This window comes from Ranitomeya variabilis, chromosome 8, assembly GCF_051348905.1.
Source record: "Ranitomeya variabilis isolate aRanVar5 chromosome 8, aRanVar5.hap1, whole genome shotgun sequence".
Lineage (NCBI taxonomy): Eukaryota > Metazoa > Chordata > Amphibia > Anura > Dendrobatidae > Ranitomeya > Ranitomeya variabilis.
The window spans coordinates 88,397,141-88,419,639 of NC_135239.1; the positions used below are offsets into that span (position 1 = coordinate 88,397,141).

The 22,499-nt window shown below is 43.7% G+C and overlaps 1 protein-coding gene across 1 annotated transcript in view; it reads left to right on the forward strand.

Moving 5' to 3' along the window:
• The window catches only part of AKNAD1 (AKNA domain containing 1), a 140,955-nt gene that overhangs the window by 71,062 nt on the left and 47,394 nt on the right, over positions 1-22,499 (forward strand). The window contains exons 5-9 of the mRNA XM_077278342.1: positions 468-601; positions 6,612-6,750; positions 7,086-7,144; positions 13,613-13,700; positions 20,332-20,411. Coding sequence (XP_077134457.1) covers positions 468-601; positions 6,612-6,750; positions 7,086-7,144; positions 13,613-13,700; positions 20,332-20,411 — 500 coding nt within the window. The remainder of the gene's footprint in view (positions 1-467; positions 602-6,611; positions 6,751-7,085; positions 7,145-13,612; positions 13,701-20,331; positions 20,412-22,499) is intronic.

The following is a 22,499-nucleotide window of genomic DNA, read 5'->3' on the forward strand; positions in this document are numbered from 1 at the left end:
CATCCCTACATAGGAGTTGTGCCTGTCGCACCTCCACCAGGTGAGCACAAAAAGTACTCCCCTACTCTCCCTCCATAGGGTATCACCCAATTGTGCGCTCTGTTCCCCTCTTCTAGATTTACACATTTGACAATCATTGGCATTGGCATTGGCATATAATGGGCCAGTATCCTAATATTGAACGCTCTAGTACCGCCATTGCATCACAAGTCTGGTTTAAATGGCCATACTACGGATACATTTTAGGGTCCTTTTGGACTTCCTGCAGTTTGGCTGAACCCCTACATAGATCATATTGGGGATCGATGGAGCTATTGAAGCTGTAGCAGGCATGATAAAGTAGCCTTATCACTTTCAAAGAAATCTGGATGAAACCTCGTTTAAAAAACCTGAACATAATGGACATTGTAGGATCATTTTCTAACTGTATTTAGACTTTTTTTTAATCTTTTTTTGCTTTGGTGTAGGTTTTCCAAAACTTCAAATCCTGCATAGAGATGTTGGAAATAGATTATCTGTCTACAAAAGAGAAGCACCGTGACTTGCAGCTTCAAATATACAGGACAGGAAGCCAAACAGTAGGAGAGTTCGATATAGAGAGGTATGATCTAACACACAATCTGTCAAATACTTTAGAAAAAAACCTGTCCCCTCCCCAACAGAACCCATGGCTATGAAGGTCTTGAAAATACAAGTTATTAGATAAAGGTATGTCCCATAAGTGCTGCTCCAATGCGAGAAATCCTGCCCTGAATGTATATGCTAATGAGGCTAGAGCTACATTCAGGGCGGAGCATTGCACTGCATCACTCCTATCCATTGCTTGATTGACAGCTCAACTCTCCCAGATTATTGCACCAGAGGGTGGCGCTGTCAATAAAAAAAAAAAAATATATATATATATATATATATATATATATATATATATATATATATATACTGTAATTACAACATCATTGAGGATATTGATGAGACAGCAAAGAAAAACTATATATCACAAATAGCTCCATATTGTGAATCATGAGTATGACATTTATTTGGAATTAAATCTAATTGGATCTAATAAATCTGTCATAGCTACCAAAATGTCATAATGATGTTACATGTTATATGGGCTGTCTAATTGAATAATTAGGTGCCAGCCTGATGACCTATTAAAAAGTCTGCATGTTAGTCAGACTGTACTCTCATTCAGGAGAAGCCATTAGGGCTTGTTTCCATTTGCGAGAAACACGTCCGTATCTCACATATGGAAACCAAGTTGTGGCGCCGGCACTTTGGAGCGGAGCTGTGCAGCTCCATGTGCTCCTATGCGGCCACACGCTCCGCTCTGGAGTGCCGGCGCCACAACTTGGTTTCCATATGTGAGATACGGACGTGTTTCTCGCAAATGGAAACAAGCCCTTAATGTGATTTACTGAGAGAAGAATCTTAGTGTTTTCATCTGCCACAATACCAATTTCTCTCCTCCCTTTAAGTATTATGCCCCCAAAATGCTCCCCTAACATACAGTATGATATGCCTACAGCTAATTCCCCAATATGAACACAATCTGATGACTCCAGAGTGACCCCAGCACACAGTATGATGGCCCACAGCTCTCTACATGCTGTATGTTGGCCATCATAGCTCTCTAAATACAGTGTGATGTCCCCCAGCACCCTATATATAGTATGAGAGCCCACATCTCTCCTATATGCAGTATGTTGCCCACACAAATACCCTATATACAGTATGATGGCCCCCACAGCTCCCTATATTCAGTATGGTGGAAAAAGCCCCCCTATATATGGTTTCATGTCCCCACAGCTACCCTATATAGAGTATTATATCACCACAGCTCCCCTGTATGCAGTAGAGGAGCACCACGGATCCCTAAATAGAGTATGATGTCAACACAGTTCCAAATATGCAGTACGGGGGCACCACAGCTCCCTAGAATATAGTATGATGTCCCCACAGCTCTCGTATATGCAGTGGGAGTGGTGGGGGTGGGAATAAGCAGATTGTCTGGACTGCCTGGCATGAGACACCTAGTCCCGCAGAGATAATTTCTTTCTGATAAAACACTGATTGTATTAAAACTACAGCAAACTGCTGAGCAAGTGACACATCCCAAGAATAAGACCCTTGCCCCTATATTATGCTACTCTCAGATTAAATAGCACCTGCTGACAGATTCCCTTTAAGTGCTATCTGACTCCATATATACAGTATGCTATCCCCACAACTTCCCTAGATACAGTATGATGGTTCCCATAGCTCCCTATATATAATATGATCATGCCAAAAGCTCCCTATATACAGTACTAGCTATTGAACCCGATCTACGCCCGGGTGGCGAGCATTTTTATTGGCACATTTCTGGCACCATTTTTTTTAAGACACTGTGTCTGTGAATTTGCATATAGTGTCTTCAATAACATGGTGCTGGATAGCGCAGTATGCGCATGCTCTGACTCTGGCGCCATTTTATTAAAGTATTGTACTACAAAATTAAAGGAATCATTCAATCAGAAATAGCACTATTAACCTGCAGATATGGGGTTAATCTGCAGGTTAATAGAGTTATGATGTTGTCCGGCGCCTGCATGCAGCCGAATGCAGCAGGAAAATTTTTTAAAAAAACTTCCCGCCAGCATTTGGTTTCAGTCATGAAAGTGGGGGCGGCGCTGGTTCAGTCAATGCCCTGAGTACACAGAGCGGCACCTGTAACTGGCCCCTGACCCTGACTGACACTGGCTTAACAATGAGGCTGGCTCAGGGCCGGGGGTGCGGTTAAAATGGCCGCTCTGTATGCTCAGAGCAATTACTGAACTGGCACCACCGCCGACCACATGACTGAAACCAAATGCTCCCCCATCCTGGAATATGCTCCCCCATCCTGTTATATGCTCCCCCATCCTGTTATATGCTCCCCCATCCTGGTATATGCTCCCCCATCCTGTTATATGCTCCCCCATCCTGGTATATGCTCCCCCATCATGGTATATGCTCCCCGATCCTGGAATATGCTCCCCCATCCTGGTATATGCTCCCCCATCCTGGTATATGCTCCCCCAATTCAGAGCATTAATCATTGATAACAACTCTCAGGATATAGCTTTTATTAACATATCCAACTTTCTCCTACCTGCTTATAAAAACAAGTACCATAATACTTTCTGGCATATCATTCTATTTGTAGATTATTACAGTTCTCTTTTAAAAAAAAAAATCAAATTTTTAAGGAGAGTTCATTCCATAAAAATGGTAAGGCTGCCTCAATTTCTATATGTATTTCGTTCACTGCCAATTCCGATACCTTCCATGACTTTTAGAACACTCCACTCGCACATACGACATTTTATATGGAATAACAAAAAAACTTGTATTTCACAACAGATATTATTCAGACACAAACGACAGGGAAGTGTTTCTTTACCGAATTTTGCTCATTATTACAGAGCAGTCCAGATTGCACAATTGGCAGCCGTGAATGCAGATCAACACCTGCCCCTCTGGCCTCAAATAGAAAGCTCAAATCTGGCACCTTACTCTCTGGAGAGTCTCATTTGGGCTGTCGGACCTTTACCAAAAGACCTGGCTATACACTCACCATACACATCCCACTCACTACGGATTTGGAGAGCCAACAGGTTTCAATTTGCTCTACAGTCACAACCATCACCACTTTTGGGACTGTTTGATAACCCCATGTGCCCCCCGGGCGTAGCATCCAGGAATCACTCCTGGTGGAAGCAAAATAACATAACTAGATACCAGCGTTTAACTAACCACTTAAAATTAAGGTCGAAACAAACATTCATTATAAAACGACAAGTATCAACGTCTGAAAATTTCAGATTAGAACAAATATTTCACTTCTTGCAGACCTTAACTATTAATGCACCAAATCCAAAACCAACTACTTATGAACTGAAGTGCTTACACGACCCTCTGGGAAAGGGCCTTATATCAGATTTATATAATACATTCAATAAATCCAATGTTGACTTGAAATGAAAAACTATGGAGCAATGGGAAGAAGATCTACAAATTACCCTTTCACCTCAGAGATGGTATAAATGTTATGAAAACATTTTAAAAGGAAGTAACCAAATCTCGCTTACCGAAACCGCCCTCAGATTATTCCATAGAACTCATTATGTCCCTAGTTACCTACACAAAATCTAACATACAGTTCCAGACAAATGCTTCAGGGGGTGTGATGAAGTGGGAGACACGCTCCACACTTGGTGGACATGCCCCATAGTGAAATCTCTTTGGAAGGATGTAGTTAAATTACTTAACACTGTCTTGAAAAAGGAACAACTCCTTCCACCAACGGTACTTCTTTTAGGTGATAGGCCAATCAATGCCAATGGTAAGATGTGTCAGCTTATAGATTATATTACCATGGCAACTAGAAACCACATAGCTGGGCAATGGAAAACCAATACCTTATCGATAACCCAGGTGAAAAGACGGATACATTTAATTATGCTATGCGAAAAAAAAAGCCACCAAGTCCGACTCTCTTGAAATCTTCCGAGGTATTTGGGACCCATGGATCCAGACTCAGACTGATGGCGTCTTTTCCAGAATAATGTTACTATCTGTATAAATTAAAACATGGATACTTCTAATTGATGACTAGGACTTACGCCCTACATGAATTATAGAGTACGTCAACATAACCCCCAAAGTTATTACCCAAGGTTTTACATTCCTTCCCTTTTTTTTTGTTTTGTTTGTCTGTTTTATTTTATTTTCCTTTTATTATTAATGCAATGCAGCTAATGTTATACAAACGTATATTTGTTCTTTCCAGCTAAAATTAATAAGTTAAGGATATTGTATTCATATTATTTACATTGATATACTTCCCCCCCTGAGGGGATCCTTGTACTTCATATTCCATGTTATTCTGATAATATCTGCAATAAAATTGTTGAAACTAAAAAAAATTTTATTGGTCACCTGCACCCAATTTTACCTTGAAATGGGCATAAATGGAGTCAATTAAGGTGCAGGAAAAGAGAAAGAAGGAGCCAGAGAAACGTTTGAGCATAATTTACCGTAATTATTTCTGCCAAATCCGCCTCCCTATAACTGGGCCGCGTCCCACAGTCTAAGGAACGCTAGTTTTAGGAAATAATGTCTTTTACATTTTTTATTATTTAGAAGAATCATGTTATCTATGCAATAAATATTCACTTATTGAAAAAAACATTGATTTTAAAATAGTTTTAAAAAAATAATCGAAAGCAGCATCTTCACAATAAACTCTCCTCCATGGTACGTTCACATTAAGTTTTTTTTTCAGGTGAGTTTGGAGCCGGTCTGTTCTGTAATCTGCTTACAAAGCACTTAACAAAAGAATGAACTTGAGCATTTCTATGTAACAACGACTTGCTTTGCATGTGTCCAGTATTTTAAATGTTTTCTAGGTGATTCAGCTTTCCAAAGACGCCAAGTGATTAAAAGAAGTAACCACACTATTCTTCAGGAGGCTTCTGCTCTGAAGACACTCTGTAGTGTGTAATGCAAGCCAGAGGGGTATCTAGGTTTTCTGGCACCCGGGTCAAGAATTCAGTTTGGCGCCCTAACCCGGCGGGCAGAGCTTCAATTGTACTCGTGTCTGCTAAACGTGAGTACAATTGAACACTGGGTGCCGGCGCACTCCAGCTTCTCTGTGCCGGCTGACAACTCCCGACTCCCAGTCCGGGGGGCGGCAGAATTCTGCCGCTGGGGGAGAAAGTTTAGACCGCCACACTAGCCCCCCTAGATACACCTCTGTACAAGCCAATGGGAAGGTGATGCCAGGATGTGTTTTTGATAGTTTTGTCCAAATAGTCTCTTCAGAGAGAAAGAGGACTAGAACTCTAGTGCCACCTATAGGAAGTAGCAATCCTAAAAGTTAATGTCAACCCTTTAACCCTTGTCACATTACTTAGGATAAAAGCCAAACCAGAATCTCAATTTGCAGACACTGTGTTTCGGGGTACTGCCCCTCGTCAGTGCAAAGAGTGAGATCTGGTTTGGCTGTGTGAGAGGCGTCTGACCGGGATCCAAGGGATAACGTTTCTCCTTCCGGAGAGTGACATGTTAAAAACATGCTGAGATGAGGAGACTTAAGCCGCAGTGCTCCTCTGGGAAATATGAAAATTATCTCTTCAGAGAGGAAGAGGACTAGAACTGATATATGTTCTTATGATGATAGTTTTGTCAAAATATTTGCTTCAAAACCTGCTATCTGTTTGTTTATTGTTGAATGGATTTAAAGAAGACAAAAGTTGGAAAAATGCCCAAAAAACAACCCAGCGGCCAAAAACATTGGAAAATTGCTTAGGAAATGACAAAATAAGATACTTCAGGTTTACAAAATGCAATGTTTTTATGAGTTTTTTATTGCTTTTATTTTTAATCTTTTTAACCATGCCATCCAACACATCCCATTTTTATTGGATTTTAAAATGAAATGGGTTTCATATTTGGTGTGGTTTATACAAATTTGACGAGAAGGGGCACACCTGTGATGTCTTGGGGTGTTCCCCGTCACATTGGTGGGTGCATTTGTTGGTACGTTTGCAAGAAACTGTTTACGTAATCTTTTGGGTTTGTTCTAGAGAAGTGGAAGGACAGATATTCAGACTAGGAATGTTATTGGAAGATATACAAGAACAAATGAGCAAAAGTGATGAGAATAAAGCCGAGTCTGCATCTCTGACTGCTTCGAGCACATCATATGTATTGTCTCCCGCTCAGGTAAGGAAATTGATTTTAACGGCTTATTGAATGTATAGCGCTACTATTAGGGATATTTGTAAAATGCCACTAATAATGGCATACATTGTATAGCAGGGACTGATGTGAGTGATGACAATCTCAATACAGCAGTGAGGAATATGTTGGCAACATTTAGACATCAAAGAACAAATCCATGAATCAATTAAAAAATGTCATATGAAAAAATAATGTTAGATATAGGGTTGGAAGTACAGTATAATTTAGCAACAAATATCTTGCTCACTTCTGCTCATGTAGTAACGAAACTACGCTAAAAATCTTAACCAAGGGTCTTGTTGTTTTCATATGTGAAGGAGACTGAGGTTGTTGGTGACCCAACAACAGGCAGCAACACTGACAAAGCAGTCACACGGTGAGTGCCGATACAAATCTTCATGTATTATATCAATTATTTCTGTATGATTTGAAAACCTGGAATATGTAAACTTGGTGACCATTTTTGCTTTAATTTACAAAAAAACTCAACCAAACAAAAAAAATCACAACTGTTAAATTGGCAGCATGGTGGCTCAGGAATTAGCACTGTAGCGAAAACCTGGCGACTGATTCTTTTTAAGGAAAACGACTGTGTAATGAGTTTTAGTTGTCATATATACAGTATTTCTCCATTGGTTACTGCTTTTATTACTAGGAATTAGGAATTGTAATTGTAGGCAACCATCAGCATTAAGGCGCCCACACATCTTAAATTACTTATTTAGCTCATGAAAGTTTGGGCAACTATTGATGTATTTTCAAAGAGATGAGGGCAAAACCCCTCTGCCAGACACCTTTTTCACCTTTTATTTTCAAGAAAAATAAAAGGATTGGCTGTTTTAACTAAAATTGCCCAATCTTTTCCTATACCTAAATCATTTGTAAGGGAGAGTCAGGAGGCCCCTATACATTTTAGATGGTTGGCCAGACTCACTAAAATTATTGTGTTCACGCTGTTCAGATGACTTTTTTTGGAATATATTTCGTCTCATAGTTTTTAAAGTTGAAGATAGACATAAGTCCATTGACTTCAACCTATAACCTAACATGTTGTTTCAGGGAAGGCAAAAACCCCATGAGGCAGATGCTAATTGCCCCGTATTATAGGAAAAAATCCTTACCAACTCCACATACGGCAATCCGGCTAGTTCCCTGGATCAACGTCCCATCACAGAATCTAGTGCCCATAACCTGTAATATTATATTTTTCAAGAATGTCATTCAGGCCCCCTTGTACTTTTGTAGTGAATCACCTATTACATCATCATGTGATCAGAGACTTCCACAATCTCACTTCTCTTACAGTAAAGAATCCTCCTCTGTGATTAGGATTAAACCTTCCTTCTTCTAGATGTAGAGGATGACTCCTTCTCCCTATTGCAGACATAAGTGTAAAAAGAATAAAAGATTCAAAAAGCATAAATACTAAAGTTGGCTAGAGACATATCTGTTCTTGTCTCTCAATTAGTACAAAGAAATATCAATCTATAGTGGGTAAGTCAATATATTGCCTAAAGATGGATGCTAGGTATCCATAATCCACTACAACTCACAAATAAAATCAATAAGGTTTATTGGAAAATAGTATAAAAACACACATAACAAACAAAAACCTTATATGTGAGGTATTCAAAAAGAGGATATACCAAGCCAAAAAAGAAAACAGCAGTGGTAATAAGTCAAGCAATCATATAGGGTAAGGCCGGCCTCACACTCAGCGTATAAAAATACGGTCCGTTTTTACGGCCGTAATACGCAGAAAAGTCCCCAAAATAGTGGTCCGTATGTCATCCGTAGGCAGGGTGTGTCAGCGTATTTTGCGCATGGCATCCTCCGTATGTAATCCATATGGCATCCGTACTGCGATATTTTCTTGCAGGCTTGCAAAACCGACATCTAATGGATTTATGTGCTCAAATGTCCGTTAAAACATATATACAGTATATATACACTCACCGGCCACTTTATTAGGTACACCATGCTAGTAACGGGTTGGACCCCCTTTTGCCTTCAGAACTGCCTCAATTCTTCGTGGCATAGATTCAACAAGGTGCTGGAAGCATTCCTCAGAGATTTTGGTCCATATTGACATGATGGCATCACACAGTTGCCGCAGATTTGTCGGCTGCACATCCCAAAGATGCTCCATACAAGGCAGGATGGATCCATGCTTTCATGTTGTTTACGCCAAATTCTGACCCTACCATCCGAATGTCGCAGCAGAAATCGAGACTCATCAGACCAAGCAACGTTTTTCCAATCTTCTACTGTCCAATTTCGATGAGCTTGTACAAATTGTAGCCTCAGTTTCCTGTTCTTAGCTGAAAGGAGTGGTACCCGGTGTGGTCTTCTGCTGCTGTAGCCCATCTGCCTCAAAGTTCGACGCACTGTGCGTTCAGAGATGCTCTTAGGCCTACCTTGGTTGTAACGGGTGGCGATTTGAGTCACTGTTGCCTTTCTATCAGCTCGAACCAGTCTGCCCATTCTCCTCTGACCTCTGGCATCAACAAGGCATTTCCGCCCACAGAACTGCCGCTCACTGGATTTTTTTTCTTTTTCGGACCATTCTCTGTAAACCCTAGAGATGGTTGTGCGTGAAAATCCCAGTAGATCAGCAGTTTCTGAAATACTCAGACCAGCCCTTCTGGCACCAACAACCATGCCACGTTCAAAGGCACTCAAATCACCTTTCTTCCCCATACTGATGCTCGGTTTGAACTGCAGGAGATTGTCTTGATCATGTCTACATGCCTAAATGCACTGAGTTGCCGCCATGTGATTGGCTGATTAGAAATTAAGTGTTAACAAGAAGTTGGACAGGTGTACCTAATAAAGTGGCCAGTGAGTGTATATATATATATGTCATTGAGACACATTTATATATATTCTGTATTTATATTTAACTCAGCGCGATATATGTGAAAAGCCGGTAATTCAATTGCTGGCTTTTAATTTCTCCTTCCCAAACCCGACATATGAGACATGGTTTACATACAGTAAACCATCTCATATCCCCCTTTTTTTGCATATTCCACACTACTAATGTTAGTAGTGTGTATGTGCAAAATTTGGGTGCTGTAGCTGCTAAAATAAAGGGTTAAATGGCGGAAAAAATTGGCGTGGGCTCCCGCGCAATTTTCTCCGCCAGAGTGGTAAAGCCAGTGACTGAGGGCAGATATTAATAGCCTAGGGAGGTACCATGGTTATTGGCCCCCCCTGGCTACAAACATCTGCCCCCAGCCACCCCAGAAAAGGCACATCTGGCAGATGCGCCTATTCTGGCACTTGGCCACTCTCTTCCCACTCCCGTGTAGCGGTGGGATATGGGGTAATGAAGGGTTAATGCCACCTTGCTATTGTAAGGTGACATTAAGCCAGATTAATAATGGAGAGGCGTCAGTTATGACACCTATCCATTATTAATCCAATTGTATGAAAGGGTTAAAAAACACAGACATTATTAAAAAGTATTTTAATGAAATAAACACACAGGTTGTTTTAATATTTTATTGCTCTCTCAATCCACCAGAAGACCCTCGCTTGGCAAAATAATAAACCAACAATATACATACTTTCTGATGAACTGTCAGGTCCCACGAAGTAAATCCATCTGAAGGGGTTAACTCATTTTACAGGCAGGAGCTGTGCTAAAGCACTCGCTCGTGCCTGTAACCCCAGGTGCTGAAAGGAAAGCTGGGTGATCTGTACTTTACATTGAGTTGCGGTGAGGCGCCCTCTGGTGGATGAACTCATATGAACTCAAGCGTGGGAACTTTTCCAAGGCTCCAGTTCATGAGTTCATCCACCAGAGGGCGCCTCACCGCGACTCAATGTAAGTACAGATCACCCAGCTTTCCTTTCAGCAGCTGGGGTTACACGCACGAGCGAGTGCTTTAGCACAGCTCCTGCCTGTAAAATGAGTTAACCCCTTCAGATGGATTTACTTCGTGGGACCTGACAGTTCATCAGAAGGTATGTATATTGTTGGTTTATTATTTTGCCAAGCGAGGGTCTTCTGGTGGATTGAGAGAGCAATAAAATACTAAAACAACCTGTGTGTTTATTTCATTAAAATACTTTTTAATAATGTGTGTGTGTTTTTTAACCCTTTCATACAATTGGATTAACAATGGATAGGTGACATAATTGACGCCTCTCCATTATTAATCTGGCTTAATGTCACCTTACAATAGCAAGGTGGCATTAACCCTTCATTACCCCATATCCCACCGCTACACGGGAGTGGGAAGTGAGTGGCCAAGTGCCAGAATAGGCGCATCTTCCAGATGTGCCTTTTCTGGGGTGGCTGGGGGCAGATGTTTGTAGCCAGGGGGGGCCAATAACCATGGACCCTCTCCTGGCTATTAATATCTGCCCTCAGTCACTGGCTTTACCACTCTGGCGGAGAAAATTGTGCGGGAGCCCACGCCAATTTTTTCCGCCATGTAACCCTTTATTTTAGCAGCTACAGCACCCAAATTTTGCACATACACACTACTAACATTAGTAGTGTGGAATATGCAAAAAAAAAGGGGGATATGAGATGGTTTACTGTATGTAAACCATGTCTCATATCATGTCGGGTTTGGGAAGGAGAAATGAAAAGCCGGCAATTGAATTACCGGCTTTTCACTAACACCGCTGCGTATTTCTCGCAAGTCACACTGCTGGTCCGTGTGGAATCCGTATTTTTCTCGCCCCCATAGACTTTCATTGGCGATTTTTTTGCGCAATACGGTGACAAACGCAGCATGCTGCGATTTTCTACGGCCGTACAAGACCGTATATTACGGATGTGTAATATACGGCAGATAGGAGCTGGGACATAGGGAATTATTGGGCCGTGTGTAATGCGAATTTTACGGACGTAGTTTATGTGCTCATACGTCCGTAAAACTCGCTAGTGTGAGGCCGGCCTGATAGGTATGTATTAGTCCTAAACAGAGAATCAACCAAACATCCTATAGATTCATCACCATTAGTATAAACATTTATCCGGATGATGGAGGCTATTACTGGGACTGCCCATATAGCAAGGAAAATAACAGCTCAATGCTTACCCATTTGATGTTGTGGGAAATATCACAGGTACCACCGCACTGACTGCCCCCCGATGCGCATTTTGCCCACGTGCTTTCTCAAGGGGAGTGTCTTTTTTCTTTTTTGAATACCTCACATATATGTTTTTTGTTTGTTATGTGTGTTTTTATACTATTTTTCAATAAACCTTATTGATTTTATTTGTGAGCTGTAGTGGTTTATGGTTATCTAGAATTCATCGTTAGGTGATATAAGTGTAAAAAGAGCATTAGAAAGATCTCTGTACTGTCCAATATATATATATATATATATATATATATATATATATATATATATATATATATATATATATATATATAGTGGAGTGTACATTGTAATAAGATGACCCCTAGGGCTAGGTTCACATCACGTTAGTGCCATCCGTTTAATGGATCCGTTCAACGGATGCACAAACGCTGATGCACAAAATGTCTTTTTTTCTACAATCGCGCTTACGCATGCGCTGACGCATGGTATCATTGCGTCGGCATGCGTTAGTAATGGAGGTCTATGCACAGCGAACACAACTGTTCGCTGTGCATTAGACTTGACGTACCTGAAAACACGGTAGACTGCGTTTGAGGGTGCGTCACAAAGTAACGCATCATCGCTAACACATGCTGATTTTGTCATGCGTTAGGATGCGTTATGGCAATGGGTGCATTAACTGATCCATTACATTGCGTTAGTGCCTCTTAGTAATGGATCCGTTAAACGGATGGCACTAACGCGATGTGAACCTAGCCTAAGCTTCATTTTTCCAAACTGAATAACCCGAAGTTCGATAATCTGTCTTGCTATTGCATCCATTTATTCCCTTAACCTCTTCACTACATATGATATACATTTACATCATATGTCATGTCCCTGACTTTGATACGGACTCGCAAGCAAAGCCTGCATCTTTAATGGCAGATGATGGCTGATTTAATCTGCCATCATGTGCCTCTAACAGTTAATGCACTGCTATGTATGGTACAAGCGATCTGACAATCACAGCTTCAAGTATTAAGTACAGTAAAAAATAAAAAACGCTCCCCCATGTCATTCCCAAATTCATTACTAATGCCCAGGTCACTATCTACACTATCTTCCACAGCTTTGCAGGAATTGCCCAATCCACCAGTCCCTAGGTTAGACACTCCTCCAACCTTCTAGCCATTTTTCCCCCATAACAGGTGAACCCTCAACATTGATGTGCAGCCCATCCCTAGTGTAGAACCTGTAGCCAACAGAAGTCGGCCTAGTTCTCCAGAAGCCAATACCCCTCCTTTCTACACCAATCCCTGAGCCAATTATTTACCTCCCAAATCTCCTGCTGCTTCTCTGGCATGGCACGTGGTATAGGCAATATTTTAGTGAATATGGTATGTGCAAAAAACTGGACCCCGGACAACCCATAATTTACAAGGAGTCTGTAAGTACAAAATGTTCCAATCAAGCACAAGCACTAAGTGCACCTTGGCATGGTTGAGCAGTTCAATGAAGTGTTCTCCTACTTGTTTTCCGCACCCCTTTTTCTTGATTGACCGGTCTGACTTTACAGAAGACAGAAGAGGGTGGAAATAGATGGGAAACAAGTTGGTGAGAAGGTGAACTGAACTGTTAGGCCATGCCATGGTTTACTGGGCACTTGTGCTGGCTTACACAATCGTTTGGTGCTGACAGAGTCCCTCTAAGGTCAATGTCCCACATGGTTGAACTTGAACACACGTTTTCTTACATGTCTCAAGTATTAGAGAAGTTACAAAAAATGTATTTTTAGGTCTCCAAATAGAACCACAGTGTCAGAGTTGCAGATACAGCAAGAGTTACCCATCGTAAATGAAGCAATGGACAGTCTACATTCACTGGTAATTATGTGTAATAAAACTCAATGCATGGCAGTTTCTTCTTTGCGTTGATACATTTCAATATGCAAATATATTTCTCCACTCAATCTGATTGGTATAAATAATACTAGATCATATTATTGCAGCAATCCTGAAAAATAATACATTAAGTTAGGCTGGACATTACGGTACAATAGGATTGCTTCATGGAAATTATCAAATCTAGAGAATCATAGTGCTCTCCTTAGAGGAGTCCTCCTAAGACTATGTTCACACAAGACAGATTTATAGCAGAAATTTCACCTGCAACAATTGTTTTTAGAACTTTACAGTGTTATGTAGAAATATATTGAGAAATCATTTAAAGAAAATATAAACCATATATATGTAGCGCCCCCACTGCGGCAGGGCCGAGGGGTACCCGGTACCGGGCCTCTGGGTCTCTGCTCTGGGGTTGTCACGGTGGCTAGACCCGGTCCGTGACCCTGCTGAGGGGCGCCCAATGAAAGGTGTGGATGGTGGTGGTAGTGCGGTGCAGTGCTGGTCACAGTAAATAACGAGGACACCAGGTTGCAGTCTCTTTACCTCTTTACTGAAGGCTTCAGGATCCTCAGTCCGGAATACGGTTAACCAGGCTGCGCAAGTCCGGCCGTTCCGATGGCACCTCCAGAGTTCCCTTTGCAGGTGGAAATCTGTGCCTACCTTCTAGCTCTTGTGTGTTGTGGTCCTCCCCTGCTGTGCTTACGGGATAGTCCCCACAACTGTTGTGTCTGTTTCTCGTGTTCCCTCACAACTCGATTCTGATGTTCTTCTTCGTCCCCCAGATGATATGGCTAGGACGCACCCGTATGACGGGTAGGCTCGGAGCTCTTCCTGGACCCTAGTGTCGCCCTTCTCCTGTTGTTGCCCCCTGTGTCTTCGTAGGTGATTTGTGTGAGACCGCCCGCCTATAGCTGACTGTCCTGCCGTAGGTTTGAAGTATTGCTTGGAGCCTAGTACTTCCTCGGCGTTCCGGCCACCGGCTACGCGTCTCAGTAGGATGTTGCCTCGTTTTACAGCACGACTCCTACTGGTATTTCTCCTTGTTGCGTTGATCTCGTTTCTCACTCAGCACAATAAACCTCGCTTCTTGTCCTTTCTTAGGGCACCGCCGCTATCTCGTGCAGGCGCGGTCCCGTAACGTTCTCTCTGTTCGCTAGGCCTCTGTCAGGATCCCACCCCTGACAGGGACCCCCCTGAGTCTCTCCCCGCAACACCCTCTGCCACAGGGTGTTGCCTGTTCGATTCCCAGTCAGCTTCTCTCTAACTTCCTCTCTAACCCCCAGTTTTACCAGATTGTGAGGAGTGGCCTAATACATAGCACCCTTAGCTCCCCCTGGAGGCCAGACTGTGAAGTGTATTGGTGTGTGTGATACCTGGTCAGGTGAACTCCTTCAGTGCCATCAGACGTACCATAGCCCCCCTTAGCGGCGGAGCATCAGTACTGCAACGACCAGGACTCTGGGGCGCTGCACTCCCCCCCCGGTTAAATCCAGTACTCCTGGACTGGGAAGAAAACAACAATACATGTCAGCAAAAAGACATACAATTTTGAAATGCAATAACAATAAGTAAATTTAAACAGAGCTTCCCTTTATGGGAGGTGAGGTGAATCCACTAAAGACCTTCTTATAAAACACTATAAGGCTAATCAACTTTTCCTTCATTTTCCATCTTTACAGCTGCAGGACCGCCTGTCTATCTGCCCCAGGCCTACTGCCTCTCGTTCTGTTGCAGGACCGCCTGTCTATCTGCCCCAGGCCTACTGCCTCTCGTTCTGTTGCAGGACCGCCCCTTTCCGCCCGGGCCTACTGCCTTTCTGCTACTATACACAGTATAGAACGTATCAACCATCTCTCAGTTCAGGATCACCGAGCCATCTCTGTATGGTTCCTAGGAGGACTCACCGATTAACCCCATATGGGTTCACTTCCTGTCCTCATTCTTCTAGCAACATCATTAAACATTTCTCACAATTAACTAGCTCACTACATATAACTTTTTATACGTAAGCATTATTAGTACTTTCTTTTAAAGCATCATCATTCTTTAAGTGCTATCGATGAACGTTCCCTTTAAGAAGGAACCAAGTCTCTATGAGGTAGTGCAACTTCTCAAGCTGCAAGTTCGTATGCAGTAAGGACTCCAGTGCTGTTTCCAGGAACAGTTTATTCGCAAAGAGTCCTTTCTTTTGTAAAACCAGTAGAGGGCACCATTAAGAAGGTGCAAACTATTTACAAAACAGTTTGTGAATCATTCACCGTCCATGATTCGGTAGTATTTATAACATGGGTGAACAGGGAGCAAAAAGGAAAATAAGAGCAAAAATAAAAGCAATAGGGATACCGGGTAAACAAAGGGATCCCTTTAAAAATAACCCTAGTCGGGTTTAAAGCAGCAAAAAGCAGGGAAACAAACAGTTAACTATTTACATATCCATGGCATCGAGGTTTACTCTCGCTCTGGCGGCCGTAGCTCCGCATAGACCTCGCTCGGCAAGGTGATCGGCGAGATCGGGGCCTTTAAGAAGTGCTCCATACCCATGGCCCAATCCCAGGGTGTAAGGCGCCAGAGTCTATAGGTCCCAGGGAGAGGGGGTAACGCGACGGGGCCTATCAGCAGGTCCTCTGCTGGCGAGGCAGGGTCATTCTTCATACCTGCTTCAGATGCGGTCCCTCCGGTGCCGATCTGCTCCGTCTCCGCTGGGATCTGGAACGCTGATTGCAGGGCCTTGCGCTGCGGCGTTGTCATCTCCATTTGCAGCATCTCGCTTTCCGGCAGAGCCTTGTTTTCTGGCTTCGGAGCGCTGGAACTTCTTTCTTGCTCCGGACCAGACGAGGCTGCCGACAGATGTCTGGTGAGGCTCCCGATGAAGGTCTTCTTCCACCCGGCCTCAGTGCTCAGCTGCGTCCGCAGGAGTTGGTCGCTGAGCTCATCCACTCCGGCCGGCAGGAAGTCAGTATCAGCGGTGGAGGCCTGGTCACGGTGTCCCTCCGGGTAGCTGGGGAAGTCCTCTGCTCCGATCCCACGCTCCGGTTCCGGGCAGCTCGCCATGGCGTCCTCCACGTGGTTCGCTTCTTCTTCCTCGTCCTCTTCCCGCTCTCTCCTTCCTGGGCGGTTTCGCTTTCTTTGTCTCTGCCCACCATTGAGGATCAGGAGGCGGATCTCGGCTGCTGACGGACACGTCCTCAAAGGGCCAAAATATTTAGACTGGGCGGCCATTGTCTTTCACGCTCCTCAGTTTGTCTACGCCCACTCCACGCCACTCTTCTTCTCCTGCGCTCTCCTCAGCGCTGTAATGGTGGCGGTTTTGGCGGGAACTTCTGGCGGCAAGTGGCAATACACAGTCTTTGCAATAAGTCACAGTCCAAGCACAATAAATCACAGTTCCAAGGCACACATGACCTGATTCTTCAGGCTTAAGTAGATCCTGTTCGTGACGCCAAGTTGTAGCGCCCCCACTGCCGCAGGGCCGAGGGGTACCCGGTACCGGGCCTCTGCTCTGGGGTTGTCACGGTGGCTAGACCCGGTCCGTGACCCTGCTGAGGGGCGCCCAATGAAAGGTGTGGATGGTGGTGGTAGTGCGGTGCAGTGCTGGTCACAGTAAATAACGAGGACACCAGGTTGCAGTCTCTTTACCTCTTTACTGAAGGCTTCAGGATCCTCAGTCCGGAATACGGTTAACCAGGCTGCGCAAGTCCGGCCGGTCCGATGGCACCTCCAGAGTTCCCTTTGCAGGTGGAAATCTGTGCCTACCTTCTAGCGCTTGTGTGTTGTGGTCCTCCCCTGCTGTGCTTACGGGATAGTCCCCACAACTGTTGTGTCTGTTTCTCGTGTTCCCTCACAACTCGATTCTGATGTTCTTCTTCATCCCCCAGATGATATGGCTAGGACGCACCCGTATGACGGGTAGGCTCGGAGCTCTTCCTGGACCCTAGTGTCGCCCTTCTCCTGTTGTTGCCCCCTGTGTCTTCGTAGGTGATTTGTGTGAGACAGCCCGCCTATAGCTGACTGTCCTGCCGTAGGTTAGAAGTATTGCTTGGAGCCTAGTACTTCCTCGGCGTTCCGGCCACCGGCTACGCGTCTCAGTAGGATGTTGCCTCGTCTTACAGCACGACTCCTACTGGTATTCTCCTTGTTGCGTTGATCTCGTTTCTCACTCAGCACAATAAACCTCGCTTCTTGTCCTTTCTTAGGGCACCGCCGCTATCTCGTGCAGGCGCGGTCCCGTAACGTTCTCTCTGTTCGCTAGGCCTCTGTCAGGATCCCACCCCTGACAGGGACCCCCCTGAGTCTCTCCCCGCAACACCTTCTGCCACAGGGTGTTGCCTGTTCGATTCCCAGTCAGCTTCTCTCTAACTTCCTCTCTAACCCCCAGTTTTACCAGATTGTGAGGAGTGGCCTAATACATAGCACCCTTAGCTCCCCCTGGAGGCCAGACTGTGAAGTGTATTGGTGTCTGTGATACCTGGTCAGGTGAACTCCTTCAGTGCCATCAGACGTACCATAGCCCCCCTTAGCGGCGGAGCATCAGTACTGCAACGACCAGGACTCTGGGGCGCTGCATATATCTCACATACAAGGGTATGTCGTAAAGAAGACCTGTCACTTGTCAAAATGTATATACAGTATTTTTTTAACCTGGTGTAAATGTCGTTGTATTCCTGAATTTTTTTGTTCCTTTGCCTTTCCTTGAGATATGGTTCCCTCTTACCTGTATGTCGATTTATTGTTTTTAGCCAACTGGTTTTGGCCCCTTCCAGAGTGAGATGAGGACCACACCTAGTTGGATAAAAAGACTAGATTACCAAATTTTAAAAACTCACAAGGAAATATTCACAATACTGCTTTTTGCTTTATGCTAAATACTTGTACATAATCCATATTACACAGACACAAAGCATGTCGGACAGAAAATGAAGGGAAGCAAAAATATATTTGCCTGTTTCCACCGGGCTTTCGGATGGCTGTATGAGGCGCGAGGAGACATTGCTGAGGCAAACAAGCGTGGAGTCATGCTTGCCACATTTTCGGGGTGTGCCCTTTCTCAAACAGGAGCTCTGTAGTCACAAGGCTGGACAAATACCCGTCATCACATGAGTACATAAACCTATCAATGATGGACATTATTAACATTTCAATAAATATACATGCGAGCAAATAGATGCACATAACACTTATGATTTATTTACTAGTGCATATATGTATATATATTTTTTCTTCATTTTCATACCCAGAGTCTATGTAAATTAACACTAAAACTGCATCGTGTGGATGAAACCCCCAATAGGAGACAAAGAAGTGAGTAAAGAGGTGCAAACATAAAGAGGCAGATAATTTTGTGCTTCCGAGGGCTGCACTACGAATGGTCTAATAAAAATATATTGAAATCAAATGTTTCATTCACAGAGCTCAGAAAATCCAAGGTAAAAATCCTGAATACCGTACTTCACTTTGAAGTCATTTTAGCTCAGTGACTTATGTCCACTTTCAAAGAAATATCGGGTGATCGCTGTCTCATCAAACCTATTGGCATTTTCTGTTACTGTTTTTTCCTTATATATCCTTCATTTTTGTTCAAAACCGTATGTTCAATTTATGATGTATGTATGCTGGCTTGTTCAATACATGTCTTCCCACCAATAATATCTTGTCTTAACCTTTTTTCTCTTAGATCGTTCTCTTTCTCTTGGTAATCTTCCAAACTTTATTTCCCCATTCATCCTCTAGCATGTCCCCAAAACCATGCAAGTGTGACTCCATGCTAGATTTGCCTCGGCAGTGTCTCCACATGCCGCATACAGCCGTCTGGATGCCTTGTGGAAGGGATGAGCATGTTTTTGCACTGCTTCATTTGCTCTACTATGCGACTTTTATGCAAATCATATGGATTATGTACAAGTATAATACAAGTATTTTGCAAATAAGAAAAAAATAAACAAGTCTGAGGAAAAAACTAGCCCGGGTCCAAAACAGAGTGGGCCGATTCATTATTCACGATTTACTGAAGTCACTTTTCTCTTTCTGTCTTAGGATACGTCCGAAGGTTTTTTTTTCTCCAACAAATCCTTCAAAATGATGCATGTAGTTCATGAATTTGATGAAAAATAATAAAAGGTTTTGTTTTTCCAAATTCAGTTTTTATTAAAGGATTTTTACATTACAAAAGGCAAAATAGAAAACCTGTTTTCAACAGATGCATACTGTAAAGTAAGGTGATAAAAAAGACAGAAGGAAGTGAGGACAATAACATTCTAATGTTAGAGATAAGTAAACACTTTATGGCAGTTTGTCATTACGGGGACAGCGGACCAGCGTGAAGCACAGCTGGTGGAACAGGGACATGTCCCAAAGAAAAGGTTTTGTTTTTAATCAATTTTTGTGACTTTTTAGCGTCAACAGGCACACATGTTTTAAAAAGTCTCAGTTCTGGTAGTGGTGTATTATATATAGCATTAAAAAGACCAGATTTACATACAAGGAATAAGGTACAAAGACGCAGAAACAAAAACTAGACAGATTCAGAACAGCATCTACATCAGGTAATAAATTATATATTTATGGCAGGTGAAAATAAAACTGTTTTTTAACTTTTACTTGTTTATATTTTTAGCACTTGTATCCTGATATGTCCACTGTATTACCTGACTCAGGGGTAGACTCAGTACTCATTGATCACTGCCCGGTAAATAGGTAAGCTACGTTGAAGTCTGTCAGTAAGATCACCCCTTCAAACTGCATGTATGAGCAGGCAGGTCTTTGACGTCCGGGCTGCAGCTGATCTCTGACTTCATCTTCATGTTCAATCTGTACGAAGACGGGGACAGTGACCCCAACGCTGATTTTTTGCCGGGGTCTCGTGTCACAACACCGCACGAGAGCCACAGGTAGAGTGAGTGCAGACACCGTGAAAATGGTGCCAGTGTAGCGCCCCCACTGCCGCAGGGCCGAGGGGTACCCGGTGCCGGGCCTCTGAGTCTCTGCTCCGGGGTTGTCACGGTGGCTAGGCCCGGTCCGTGACCCTGCCGTGGGGCGCACCGTGTAATAGGTATGACGGATGATGGTGATGAGGCTGTAGTGGTGCAGTGCAGTAAATAACGAGGACACCAGGTTGCAGTCTCTTTACCTCTTTACTGAAGATCTCTGGGTCCTCAGTCCAGAATATGGTTCACCAGGCTGCGCAAGTCCGGCCGGTCCAATGGCACCTCCAGAGTTCTCTTCACAGGTGGAAATCGGTGCCTTCCTTCTAGCGCTATGTGTTGCGGTCCTTCCCTGCTGTGCTTACGGAAAGTCCCCACAACTGTTGTGTCTGTTTCTTAAGTTCCCTCACAACTCAATTAGATGATGTTCTGCTAATTCTCCGTCCCTCCCTGGTGTTCTGGTTGGGATGGCACCCGTTTGACGGGTAGGCTCGGAGCTCTTCCGGGACCCTAGAGTCGCCCCTCTCCACAAGTTGCCCCCCAAGACTGCATAGGTGATTTAGGTGAGACAGCCCGCCTTAGACTGACTGTCCTGCCGCTGTTTGAAGTATTGCTTGAAGCTGAATGTTATAATACTCCCTCGGCGTTCCGGCCACCGGTAGTGCGCCTCAGTAGGATGTTGCCTCGGTCTTACAGCACGACCCCTACTGGTATTTCTCCTGATCTCGTTTCTCACTCAGCACAATCTATCTCGCTTCTAGTCCTTCCTTGGGCACCGCCGCTACCCGGAGCAGGCACGGTCCCGTTACGTTCGTTCAAGTTGCCAAGCCTCTGTCAGGATCCCACCCCTGACAGAGACCCTACTGTATCTTCCCCACAACACCCTCTGCCACAAGGTGTTGCCTGGTTCCAACCCAGTCAGCTTTCTGATCTAACTTCCTGCCTGACCCCCAGTTTACCCACTATGATGGGGAGTGGCCTAATGAATAGAACCCTTAGCTCCCCCCGGAGGCCCGACTGTGAAATGTATTGGTGTCTGTGATACCTGATCAGATGAACTCCTTCAGTGCCATCAGACGTACCATAGCTCCCCTTAGTGGCGGAGCCACAGTACTGCAACGACCAGGACTCTGGGGCGCTGCACTCCCCCCTGGTTAAACACAGTACTCCGGGACTGGGAAGAAAACAACAATACAAGTTAGCAAAAAGACATACAGTTTTGTTGAGTGTAATAACAATAAGCATATTTAAACAGGCTTCCCTTTATGGGAGGTGAGGACACTTGAACGTTACAAACGTGGTTAAATATCATAGCAACATGCTACAAATAACTTTTCTTACCCAACCGGGTATTCTACTAAGTGCAAAATTGTTGAACAATAATTTAACATTGCCTTTAAGGACATACACTCTGCATCCACTAAAGACCTTCTTATAATCACATTATAAGGCAATTTAACTTTTACATTCTCCTTCTTTAATCTGCAGGACCGCCTGTCCTAACGGCACCAGACCTACTGCCTCTCCTTTCTTACAGGACCGCTCCTTTCAGCCCGAGCCTTCTGTCTTTTCAGCTACTATACACAGTATAGAACATAACATACTTTCAGTTTAAGAGCACTGAGCCATCTCTACATGACTCCTAGGAGGACTCAGGGTTCACCTTCTATCCTAATTATCTATCAACGTAATCAACCATTTTCTTTATACAACATCTAACCTTCTCATCATCTTTCTCACTAACATGCATGCTGGACACCACGTCTACCCCTACGGGCCCACTGCATCCTTCTTCTCGCTTTCACTTTCTTTCAGGGAACATTATCAGCATTTCGTTACAATTAACTAGTTGGATACATAT